Genomic DNA, 13,818 nt, shown 5'->3' on the forward strand with positions numbered 1-13,818 from the left:
GCAGAGTGGTATAAGTCTAATGATATCAATAATGATGCTGGAACTGTTTTTTGTTATGCTCCTCACTAAACAGATGTTTTTGTTCACAGTCATAGTGATATTAGTCAGACTTCTCAAAACTAGATAAGAGTGACTTATACCACTATACATCAAGTATGGCTCAAGTATGCCACTATTCTTTTTGTAAACTTACAAGAAATATTCAACCCCAAAATTTTAAAATTACAAATAAATTTAACCAAAAAATCTATTAACGTAAACTAAATTTTTTGACTTTGATTTTTGACTTTTGAAATTACGAAATTCGCCAAGATTTATTATTTAAAAACAATATTATTTGATTATTTTTACTACCAAGTCCTCTACGTCTTGAACCTAAAAAGAAATGTTTAGCAAAAGTATAGTGTTGTTTTAAATCGTAACGATCGGATGGTTTAACGTAGTAAGATTAATTTTCTTATCTTACAATACAGTTTACACACAAATTATATTTTATGTTTAAGCATTAAGTTTACAAAATGTATAGTTTTTAAATAAAATGTTGACAACTTTGGGTAAAAATTTCATTGAGACACTTTTGCAGAAAAATATGTTTGAGCGATACTATATCAATTAGATCTTTTTTGTAACTTTTAAAGTAAAATTTATTATCGTACAAAAACATTTTTGTAGAATAAAAAGTACCTTATGTACGCAGTATCACACGTCCTCTACGTGAAAACTAATCGTATTTAAGTATTTTTATATTAGTTTATTAACACATTAAAATATATAAAAATTTAAATTCTGTTGTTACTAGTTAGAGTCGAAACTCTAACTATTGCGCCGCAATAAATTAATTTCTAACCGTTGCGCCACGATTTATTGCGCCGCGGCTGCAATGTTTCTCCATATTTGTATAATAAGAGAAGCATTTTTTTTTTCCTTTTTTTTTTCATACTTACTATTATCAAAATTCTGTTTATTTTCTTCATCATATTTGATTTCTAAGAGTGCTTGACACATTGCATTCGCTTTAATTTCAAAATATATTCAAATCGTTTTTTTTATGAATTAATGAATTTTTTAATACCCTCTGGAGGTACATCATCTTTTATAGATGATAATTTAGGAAACTGATTAAAAACTGTATTTAATAGATATGGCGGGAAAAGTTCAAAATGTTTATATGTACCAAAAACCTTCGTTTACTGATTTTCTAGTACCCATGGATAATTGCATTGGTTCAGATGAGTTGCGTCTGAATTATTGTTTGAAGAATTTAAAAGGGTCTTCAAATCATAAAAAATAAATAAAGCAATTGGATCAAATAAATAGAAATGTTATGGTTGATTGTTTATCCAATTATACGATTTGTACGTGAAATCCCAAAATCATTTGAAAAATCACAATATACGTTAGGACTTTATATTGACCTATCAAAAGCTTTTGATACTGTCGATCACCAAATTTTAATTAAATCTTTAATTAAATCAAACATTAAATCTTAAACACTATGGAATAAAAAACAAAGTTTTAAAATGGTTTGAAAGTTATTTGTTAAATCGTAAATAATTTGTTTAGAGTAATGACGGTTATCACACCACGTCTTTCTATAAAATGTGGAGTCCCACAAAGCTCAATTCTTGGACCACTCCTTTTCCAAATTTATATTAATGATTTAAATAAAGCCTTTCAACTAACAAGTATTATGTTTGCAGATGATACTAACTTATTCCTATCTAAAAGTGATATCTTTGAACTCTTTAAAACAAAGAACAAAGAACTTAGAAATTTATTGAGTTGGTTTTAGTGTGATAATTTAACTCTAAATACTAAAAAAAATAAAATGGACCTTATTCCATTCGCTTTCCAAGAAGCGGTTTAGCCATTAAACTTAGCTCAAAGTTTTATTGATCAAATTGAAAAATTTGATCGATAAAAGTTTTATCGATCAAATTAAAAGGGACTCCAAAATAAAATTTTTAGGTGTTTGCCTTGATGAAATTATCACTTGGAATCATCATATCGATTACGTAAGCACTAAAATTTTAAAAAACATGGGACTTTGTATAAAGCATGAATCTAGCTCAATAAAAAAATTTTAATCAAACTATATTATTTCATTTTTACACAGTTATTTGAATTATGCTAATATTGTCTGGGGCAGTACAGAAAAAAGTAAGTTGCAACGTCTTTATCGCCTTCAGAAACATGCAGTTTGTTTAATTTGCTAAACAAATCGCTTTTTTCACAAAATATACGAGATAAATATATAAATGTTTTATGCTTTGTATACATGTGGAAAAAATGACTTGTCCCTATCTGTCTGCAAAGATATTTTTCCTCCGAAATCCATCAACAAATACAATTTGAGAAATACTGATTTTTAAATGAACCTTTTTGTCAAACTTTAATTAACTTTGTATTGCTTACCGGCCTCACACCTTTGAAATAAAACTGTTTTGCCAAATTTTGATTTTAAATTACCCATTACTTTTTGCCTTCTTTTCATTTGTTATTGTTAATAATATGAATTAATAACTTTGTTTTTACTTATTTATATTCATAAAATATTTATCCTTACTCGTTTTTGTTGATTTTTATATTTTTTATTTAACATTTTTTAATATTTTGGTACGTATACGTTTATACAAAATATTGGTGAGTAGATCCGCGTGAGATCTCTTTTTTGACTATATACTATATATACTTTGGAAATTTGTAAAAGTTAAATATTATTGTTGTTACCTTTGTTGAATGCTTGTTTGAACTTATTTAAGGTTCTTACTACAAGATCCTTTGATTTTCTTACAGATACCTTGTTTTATATTTATCATATCATTTATCGAAAATTTGTGAAAATTTATTATTTTTACTTTTAGCAATATATATTTGTAATAGGACCAACTAATGTAAAAAAAATTCATTAAATCTCTTGAAAGTATTTGCCAAATTAAAGGCATCTTTTTTGACAACTATTGATAAAGAGGCGTTTTGTTTAAGTAGCAACATTTGTCATACAATGTTTTGATTTTAAAACATTGTATGACACTATCATTTAATGCTTCAAAATAGGGGTGTACCGGGTTGGATATTTTGAATTCTAGCCGGAAGCGGGTATGCCGGATTCAAGATTGAAAGTAAGGCTTCCAATACCGGACCAAAAATTAAGTACGGTTTTTCGGCATTAGATTTAGTGAAAACCGATATACAGGTATTAATACCGGTATTTACAAATACTCAAAAAAACATTAAATAAAACCCAAAGCTACAAATAAACGCTTCCAAAACTTTATTGTTTAAGTTAAAATAATATATAAAATAAATTCATTTGAAAAAAAAACAAAAAAACAAAACATAAAAAAATCATTTTTTATTAAAATACGCCGGTAAAAAACTATTCAAGGTTTCGTCACGTAGAGATAATCATATTTTCGTACATAACATTCCCGATGAAGAGAAAGCCCGTTCAGCTTCTACGCTCGTTGGGGAATAGTTAAAATATAATCGTATACCAACTTCAAATTGGTACCACATGACTGTCTTCCAAATATAGAAATTTCTTTTTGTATCATTTTTTGTCAAATCGTTAATATTTCGATTTGTTTTTGGTACTGTTTTCATTTTCATCTCATTATTTATGGCCATGCCCAAGTACCCTTATAATGTCAAACACAAAGGTTCGTCTTTGCACATTATGGTATGTTCGTCAAGTGTTTCAGATGACAATTCTGTAGTTTCAGCTTGGACGGATGAGAGTCACTGGATGAGATGCACAACTAATTTTACCATTGCAGTTTTAGTTAGCCGATCAACGATATCTGAACCAAAATTATTTTTGGCTTGATCTCCTTTATGAAGAGATTTTTCGACAAAAGATAAATTTGTGCGTCTTTCTTTCATTCTTTTAAATTAAAGAGGTATTCACATTGTTACTTAATGGTCCTAAAATACACCTCAACTTTAAAACGTTGTTCGCTTTTTTTAATGAGCTTATCTACTTGTAATTGATTTAATTAATTTATCTAATGGGGAGCACAAAAAAGACATTTTTAACAATTTTTAAACATATAAAAATGTCATTTTAATTACCATGCCCACTGGAACAGACTAATCAAAAAGTGTACTGGACTCATATTTATTTAAAGAGGTATGCTAGACAAGCTGGAAAGATATGTTAGACAAGCTGAAAAATTAATACGGAGCCGAAAAGTGTTTTGAATAGTGTTTCTAGTATAACTATTTTAAAGCCGCCATTTTAACAGTAAGTTAAAATGACGGCTTCGCGATTTGAAAATAGGAAGTTTTAAATTGTGGTTTGAAAGCTTTTAAAAGCTGTAATTTGATAAATTACTTTCTTAAAAGTTGGTTCGATTGATTTCTAACAACTGTTTTCCCAAACTTAATTTAAAGTTACCTAAATTCATTTTCACAAAAACTAGATCTAGATTTGTTTAGAAATATGCTCTTCAATTACAAAAGTATAAGTAATAACCCACATTATTAGTATCAAAAGAAGTTCATAAAACTATCTGCTGAATTAAATTTTATATTACGTATATGCATATACAACTTACCTAATTTGCTCAAGTTCAATTCCTATTATATTCTTCTTTTTTTCTCGCCCTCTTTCTTAAGCTATAGATTTATTACGTTTCTAAAAACGTTATTTTGACCAGGAACTTATTTAAAAATTTTAAGATGTCATTTAATTGCATAAGTATTTTTGCGGATATGAAACAGATTACTTGCTTTTGCTATTTGTTGCAGCAATATTTTAAATATAAAAATATAAAATATGTGTTTCTAACTCCGGCAAATATTCTAACAATTGTTAATCTAATCTAGAAATTTATTAATTCTTATAAATAATAATTATAAAATATAAACTAGACATTTATTAATTCAATTCTAATTTAGACATTTTACAATTGTTACTTCAAAATACACAACATAAAAAGTAACTATAAACTAACTATAAATAAGACTTACTAATTTTTTAGAACTTTTTTTATTATTTGATTACTTATGACGTTTTTAAAAATTTTTAATAGGACAATTTTTTTTATAAAGGGAAGTGTGATTAGATAAGTTTAAGCTAAGATATTTACGCGGTATTTTATCAAAAACTATGTTCTCCTGCGTAGAATTATAATTTCTCGCACGTTACTTATGCAATTTAAAGTCATACGTAAATTGGATTGGGGTTGCTAGCAGACTTTCTGAAAGCGTTTGCTTGTGAAACGACAAGATCTGTGTAGATTTTTCCAAGGTTATCTAAAAAAAAATACAAAAAAGATTTGCGCTGTAATAGTTATATAGACATATATTTAACATATATATTTATAACAAAAAGGTAACTAAATATTAAAAAAACTTTGTATCTAAGAAAGCTTTTTTTTATTTCTATCATCTAAGTTCTCTTCGATGATATTTTTTCGCTTAGGTATTTTAACTAATTATTAATAGAATTTAATATTTTAAAATATAAATGTCTCTTGTTTAATACTTTGATTACTCAATTTTTAAAAAGGCTTTCAAAATCTTAGAAAGACTTTTTTTTATCCATTTTTATAATGAAAGTTTTCTTCGCTTATAGCTCTTTAAATATATATTTTCACGCTTATAAGTCTCTAAAAACCGAAACTTGGTTTGGTGAGACTTCGTGTGTGTCAAAACACACAAGAGGTCTCACCGAACAATTTCTGTCCGATGAGAAAAATAACTGAAATACCGGTATATACCGGTACTGAGAGCTCGGTATCGGTATTGAAAAAATAACCGGTATGTCGGGATGCTGGTTTTCGGTATACCGATATTGGATGCTCTAAACCTAAAATCTATTTCATTAATTTGATTCTTATTTCATTTAAATCTAATATGTTCTTTTTATTTGTTTGTTATAAAAAGTTTCTTTAAACTTTTAGTAGTAGTTTCATTTATTTCGCCGTTCAGAATATATACAACGTACAAATATAACAAAAGAAAATGGCTGGAGCAAGAAGAAGGCATCAATTAGCCTTATCACCGAGCCCCATTACAATCGTATTTTACAAGCCCGTAAAATATTTTAAAATCTTTACAAACGTTAAGTATAAGAAGTTAAGAAACAAAAAAGTGCTAAAAATTAAGAATAAACTTAGTTGAGAAAGATATAAAATGTATAAATATCAGGGGCGGATCCAGGGTGTCGCGAATGATGCGCATGCATCAGTCTTTTTTCAACGCTAAATTTAAGTGTATCTCTTTTTCACTTTTTTTTCTTAATAAAAAGTAAAAGTAGAAATTGGAATCTGGTATTCACAAAAAATAAAATACTTGTTTTTAACTCGAAAAAAATTCATTTAAACTCGATTTTATTTTATCTCTATAGTTACTTATGCGTTACTTATACAAAATTCCTGCGTTTTGGAGCAACTGATGCAATTGTTCTTCATTAAATACAAATGCGATTGGTTTAAAAAAAAAAAAGTACGTTTTAACCAATCATATTTGTACTTTTTCACATATTTTTCCGATCACTTTGTAGCAACTGATGCAATTGTACTCTAAATCATTAATGATTGGTTAAAAAACAGTTTAAACCAATCACTATTTAATAAAATAACAATTGCATCAGTTGCTACAAAACTTCCGCAAAAAACTTTACAAAAAAGATAAGAAATGTTATTTATAACCAATCAAATTTGTAGAAAGTTTAGAACAATTGCATCAGTTGCTCCAAATCGTTCAAATTTTACAAAATTCTGATATGCCACCTTATAAACGTTCTTCGCTCGTAACTTTCGTCGTTGGACTTTGCTTGTAAACTAAAGTTAAAAAAAAATGAATTTTTTAGTCTCAAATGCAATTAAGGCTAGACATTTGCCAAATATTCGCAAATATAAAAACCAGTTGACTGAAGAATTGAAAGTTTTAAATAATAAGAGTCCAGTTCAGCCACATAGTCAGGCTTCTGAAAATACTGAAATGGATCGTTTTATACCAAAGCAAGAAGATACTAAAGATTATGTTGCTTTAAGGTAAAACCCTATTATTAAAGTTAATGGTATTTTATATTTTCAGCTAGTATTTAATATAAACTGAGCTTGTTTTAGTATACTTTTTATTTTATTTAAGGTCATCTGAAGATGGAAATTGCCTCTACAGTTCAGCTTCTCTTTTAAGCAATTCGTCTCTGAAGACAGTTAATGTATTGAGGCTTCTAACTTCGATTGAATTGTTTGAAAAAGTTTCCTACTATGCGAGGTACTCCCTTTTTGTTAAACAGGTTGAAAACAATAATTTTTCTAATCTTTCCAGTGTTCTAGTAGCCTGTGTTTCTTTTGAATGTTCAGATCAATTTAAATTAATTAACAGTGAATCAGCTTCTGAAATTATAATAATGGAAGCATTGATCAACTGCCGAGCTAACAAGTTTTCTTTATTTTTATGTCTAATTGCTTTGTCATCAGTTTTAAATATTCCTATTAGATCAATTTATCCTGATTTTGGCTTAGAAAAATTCAAAAAACTTTTTAATACACTTATTTTTCCATTTCGTTCAATTAAAAATCAAGATCAAAATGTTTTAAATATTTTATGGTGTAATACTGATATTATGTCAGTGATGCAAAATAATAACTGGACACCGAACCATTTTGTACCAATTATTAAAAAGCCTAAACTAATTTCTAGCAATAATAAGAATTTGGCTATAAAAAACGATGCTACTTATCCTTTACACTTTTTTAGTCCTCAAACTGAAACAAATAAAAAAAAAAAACTTGATTCTGCAAAACATGTCAAAATTCAATCTAAAATTAACTTTAAAAAAGACAATGCTTTCATAGAGTTGCCTTTTGAACCTTCTGTAGATTCAAAAATAGTTAAGTCATTAGACTCCAACTCAGTTATTATTCCTTCATATAATGAATTAAATTCTTTGTATGATGTTTCAACATATCTTGTTCGAGGTAAACTTTTAATCGCTGGCAAAGATGATTCTTATTTGTTAGATATGGTAAACAAAGTATTTTGTCCTAATTCTATGTTTGTTTTTCCAATATCTTTTAATACAAAAAGATCATTTAAATTTGAATGGCTCAGCCAGTTTTCTTGGTTAGCTTATTCTAGCAAAGAAGATGGAGCTTACTGTCTTCCTTGTACTTTGCTAGGTGCTAGTATTCCAAATAAGTCTGGAGTATTAAATTTAGTTTTCAAGCCCCATCAAGAGTGGGGTAATGCTGTTCGTGATTATAGAAAGCATGAGGAAAATTGTGTTTTACATGAAAAATCTATGCTTTCATTTAATGCATTGCTTTCACGTTGCAATTCCAAAAGTAATGTTATTGAGGTTGATTTAAATAATTCTTGTTTGAAACTTCTTTCTGATAACCGAAAAAAATTAGTTCCAATAATTAAAACAATAATATTTCTTGGTAGAAACGATCTAGCATTTCGTGGACATCGTGATGATAGCAAATATCATCCTGATATTGGGGAATCTTCTACACAAAAAGTTGGAGTTGGTAACTTCATAGAGCTTTTAAATTTTCGTGTTGATGCTGGTGATCAAATATTAGCTAATCATCTTTCTTCAAGTCCAAAAAATGCAACCTATATATCAAAAACTACCCAAAACCAACTTATTGATTCTTGTGGGAAAGCAATTGAGGAAGTTTTAATAAAAAATGTCAAGCATTCAATTTTTTTTCAATTCTTTGTGATGAAGCAGTTGACTGTTCAAATACTGAACAAATGTCACTTGTTTTAAGATATGTAAATTCAAATAATGAGATTTGCGAGGATTTCTTAAGATTTATTGATTGCAAGACTGGTACATCTGGTCTTAGTCTATCTCTAAATGTACTTAATGCACTTCAAGAGTTTGGACTTGATATTCAAAATTGTAGAGGCCAAGGGTATGACGGTGCGGGTTGTATGGCAGGTGAGTATAAAGGAGTTGCTTCTCGAATAAAAGCTCTTAATCATAAAGCTATATTTGTTCATTGTGCAAGCCATAGACTTAGTTTAGTAGTAGCAGCTGCATGCCAAGTTCAAAAAGTAAAAAATCTTCTTGGCCAAGTAAAAGAAATTTCTTATTTTTTTAACTTATCTCCTAAACGTAGTAACTGTCTCAAAAAATATTTAAGTCCAAATCAAGAAAAAATAATAGATACTTGTCGAACAAGATGGGTTCAAAAGCTGAGAGGTGTTGATGTTTTTTTTGATAGTTTTATACCTATTATTCATGCTTTAGAGGAGATGGGGTTAAATGAGTCAAAGGAATATAACAGTGAAACTGCTTCCAAATCCTCTTCTTTTTTAAGATTATTAACAGATTACTCTTTTATTGTAAGTTTAGTTATTACAAAACAATTAATGGATTTTTTTTATGCAATTACTGTAACTCTTCAAACTAAATCTTTTGACATATCCCAGCAGTGTTTTGAAATAACTAATCTAAAAAATCTGTTATTAGAAATTAAAAATAAAATTGATATATATCACACTGAATGGTACGCTATCGCTCTTAGTTTGGCCAAAACTCTTGATATACAAGAAGTGAGACCTAGATTGTGTAATGTCCAGGTTTACCGGGATAATTATCCAACAAATACAGTTTGTGACTATTTTAAACATAGCATTACTTCTCCATTAATTGAACATCTTATTAATGAGCTAGATAATAGGTTTCCAGAAAATGGCATGTTTGTTTATAAAGGTCTAGCAGCAGTTCCTTCAACTGTACTATCCAGAATACAAGTTAAAAAACCATGGAAATCTGATTTTTATGAATTTTTAAATTTCTATTCATCTGATATGCCTCATTTTACTTCAATACATGCTGAGTTAGATTTATGGGAATTATTTTGGAAAAACCAGTTAAATATTCCTTCAACTGTTGCTGGTACTTTAAAGTCCATTGACATGAGAGGTTTTCCAAATATAAGGACAGCATTTATAATTTTAGGAACAATTCCAATAACAACTTGTGAATGTGAAAGAAGTATTTCAGTTATACGTAGGCTAAAAACATACTCCAGAAGTAATATGATTGAGTCTCGCTTTAACTCTTTAGCATTAATGTCCATACATCAAGAAATTTTTCCAGATGTTGAAAGAGTCATTGACATTTTTTCAAAGTCAGGTGTAAGACGTTTAGACTTAGCTTTTATTTAGTAGTGTACTAACTTTTATTTTACTTTTTCCTAATTTGATTTTTACTAATATTGTGTGTGTGTGTGTGTGTGTGTGTGTGTGTGTGTGTGTGTGTGTGTGTGTGTGTGTGTGTGTGTGTGTGTGTGTGTGTGTGTGTGTGTGTATATGTATATGTATCTGTATATATATATATATATATATATATAAATATATATATATATATATAATATATATATATATATATATATATATATATATATATATATATATATATATATATATATATATTTAAAATATAGAACTTCAATAAAAAAATATAACAAAAATTATTATAACAAAAAACAGTTTAAAATTAAAAAAAAAAGAATCCAGAGGGCTAACCTTAGGCAAGATTAATAATATAATATAATATAAGATTAATAATATAAAATAAAGATAAAATCCAGAAATGGAGGAATAACCTTTATTATTATATTCCTAGTTACTTAACCCAATATTACTTAACGTTAATAAATAACCTAATATTACTTTACATGACGTGCCTATCAAGAAAAGGAAAGAATCCAGAAATGGAGGGCTAACCTTAGGCAACATTACTTTACATGACGTGCCTATCAAGAAAAGGAAAGAATCCAGAAATGGAGGGCTAACCTTAGGCAACATTACTTTACATGACGTGCCTATCAAGAAAAGGAAATAATCCAGAAACGGAGGGCTAACCTTGGGCAAAATGACAGTATACAGATGAAGTGCAAAGTTCAATGGTTTACCTTCTCGTTGGTGCACTTTGTTAAGTAAATTAGGCTTAAAGATACATGTCTAATTTATAAACAAAATAGCCAAGGCAACATTTGTTAAAATTTCTGCTAAGAATGGATACTGCAAAAGCAATACAAAATTTAGTTATTATTCATTAATATGAACAGCGACGCCACTCCTAAAAAAAGCTGCCTGAGGCGTGTCCGCCCCATCCTCGCTGCGCCTTTTAATGTTTCTCTACTTTTTATATTGACTATATTTAACCCTAGAAAAATTGTGGGGAGGGTGGGGGTAAATCAACAAAAAAATTTTGCATTACCCATTTAAAATGCTAGATCCGCCCCTGAATATATATGTGTATATATACATACACACATACGCACATGACTCATACACACATACATATATATATATATACATATATATATATATATATATATATATATATATATATATATATATATATATATATATATATATATATATATATACACATGTTGCCTTGTATTGTTGTTTTTATAATAAAATGAATAAAATTCCATCCACAACAACATAAAATATATAAAAGTGTCAAAAGTAAAATAAATATAAGATAATTTACAAAAAGATACTGCATGTTTAGATTAAATGAAATAAGAAAATAAAACTTTTTAAACGTCAAGACTAAATATTCAAAAGTAAACATTTTTAAAGAAGTGTGATAAAGACATTGATATTCTTATTAATAATAGTCGATCTTCTTATTATTTTTAGTTTTTTGGTCGTTAACTTGTTAAAGTTCTTTAAGTTAATGTATCATTATAAATTTATTTTGATAACTTCTAAAAAAGACTGGCAATATTTAGAATATTACATTCCATATTTACTAAATGATATTTTAAATTAGCTTTGAATTGCGGAAGTGTTTGTTTTTTATTATGAACAATCTGTTTAAAACTTTTCCATAAAAAAGGTCCCCGATACTGAATGGAATAAAAACATAACTTTAGATTAAATTTTGGAGTTACAAAATTGTTTCCATAAAATCTGGTGGGGTATTTATGGCTTATTTTACTAAAATATTGATTAAATATTGTTGGAGATAGTTCGTGTTTTATTTTATACCTGAATTGTAAGACTAGATATATATTAATTTTGTACACGTTTATTGATCCAATCGAATGGCTCGCAAGGCTCGCAACTCGCAACTTCAAGAAATCCTTACATATGTGATTACTGCAAATAAAATTAGTCGAAGCTACAGCTAAAATCATTTTATTTTTTTGCTTGGGGATCGTCTATAAATAACGTAACGCAAACTTCATAATAAACAAAACAAAAATGATCAAAAGTTTTTCCTCACAGACTCCTAATTTAAATAAAAAATCGAAATAACCCATTAAGTTTAATGAAACTCGCCGCGTAAAAAAGCCTAATATCTCCTACTTCTGCTTTTTAAATATATTTTGCGTTCTGTAATTTATGGACAATCCCTTGTTGTATTTCCTGTGGAGACTTGCTCAAAGTGGTGATATTTTGATATAAAAATAAAAAGAATTTATTGGTTTTAGTACATCGACTTTAGTGCATCTCATAGCCTCCTCCTATAAAGAAGTACTGCTACATCCATCATCTTATAACCTGCTGCTGCAAGGGAGTGTTGTTACATTGACTATCTTACAGCCTACTGCTACAAGGGAGTGCTGCTACATCGACTGAGGGTTAAGGGCATAGGGAAGCAATCCTTTTTTTCTTTTTTTCTTTCAATTACAATTTTAATGTTTGAAGACCCTCCACTGAAAAGAGAGCGCAACAATCGAAAAAATAAAATTATTTTGGACGGCTTAACTGTAGCTTTACTTAAAATTACATTGTGTTTGTTAAGAATTAATTAACTTGTATTTTTTTTACCTAAATTTACCTATAATTCTACATTGCCCTATAGGACACATGTCTTAAAAAAAATGTAAAAAATAAATTCCGACATTCCGGCCTGAAATATTATAATTCCGGCACATCCATATTTCAAACTAATTAAATCATTGACAGTCAATGAAATTTTGTACGCCAAAGTAGTCTTATAAAATTTTCATTATTATTCTGGCACAGCTGCTGAAACATTCCATCATTTTTTGCATTTAGTTTTATTTACAACTCGAATTACTTTACTTAATGATGAATGTAAAACTTTAACCAAAATTTTTTCTAAAAATATGTTGCCTATGCACCACATAATGAATAAATGAAAAATTAGATTTTTCAGCTTTCAAAAAAGCTACAAACCCACGATAGCGACCTATTGTTGCTGGTACATTAGAAGGGCAAGCAACAATATTAAAAAGATTATTTTATTTTCTTTATTTTGTAATTTAGGTGTCCCAAGAAGACCTAACAGTTTTGTCACAGAGCACCGCGGAAGTGCATTTAACAATGAAGTTCACGCCACCTTCCTTACCGTGACGCGAATATTTATACAGAGATCATTTCGAACCTGGATCTTCTGCTTCTAAGGCAAGCGCTCTAACCACTACGCCACGGCCACACATTTTTTTATAAAGTATGATTTCACACTACTAGGATATAAATATGAATACTCCACTTGTATCCATAATAAAGTTTATTGCGAATAGCATTTCATATTGCAATATATTACATTTATCAAAATAAGACAAATATGGCATCATTAAAATATTATTGTCTGCTTTGGTAGACTCATCCACTTGCAAAGAAAATAAACATTGTTGGAAAATATTTATCAGTTAATTTTCCACGTTAACTGCCATTGCTTCAATTCTACGATTTATTGTAGTATCACTTAATGGCTATGTAACGTAATATTGAAGTGTTTAGTTGAACCTCTAACATTTGTCACAAGTAAAATTACTTTTTTCATAATTGAAACATTTCTCATGCAACCACTCTTGACATTAACAGCACTTAATCCAATCTTCTATT

The 13,818-nt window shown here is 28.4% G+C and overlaps 2 protein-coding genes across 2 annotated transcripts; both read left to right on the plus strand.

The window, feature by feature from the left end:
- The first annotated feature begins 6,749 nt into the window (after positions 1-6,749).
- On the plus strand, positions 6,750-8,746 carry LOC136075486 (uncharacterized). The gene is made up of 2 exons (XM_065788841.1): positions 6,750-7,004; positions 7,102-8,746. Exons 1-2 carry the CDS (start codon positions 6,808-6,810, stop codon positions 8,735-8,737), a joined length of 1,833 nt encoding a protein of 610 aa, XP_065644913.1. The 5' UTR covers positions 6,750-6,807; the 3' UTR covers positions 8,738-8,746.
- Positions 8,747-8,904: 158 nt separating this feature from the next.
- Positions 8,905-10,146, plus strand: LOC136074590 (52 kDa repressor of the inhibitor of the protein kinase-like). The gene has a single exon (XM_065786925.1). The coding sequence runs from the start codon at positions 8,905-8,907 to the stop codon at positions 10,144-10,146; it is 1,242 nt and encodes a 413-aa protein (XP_065642997.1).
- Positions 10,147-13,818: the final 3,672 nt, after the last annotated feature.

Source organism: Hydra vulgaris, chromosome 01, assembly GCF_038396675.1.
Source record: "Hydra vulgaris chromosome 01, alternate assembly HydraT2T_AEP".
NCBI lineage: Eukaryota > Metazoa > Cnidaria > Hydrozoa > Anthoathecata > Hydridae > Hydra > Hydra vulgaris.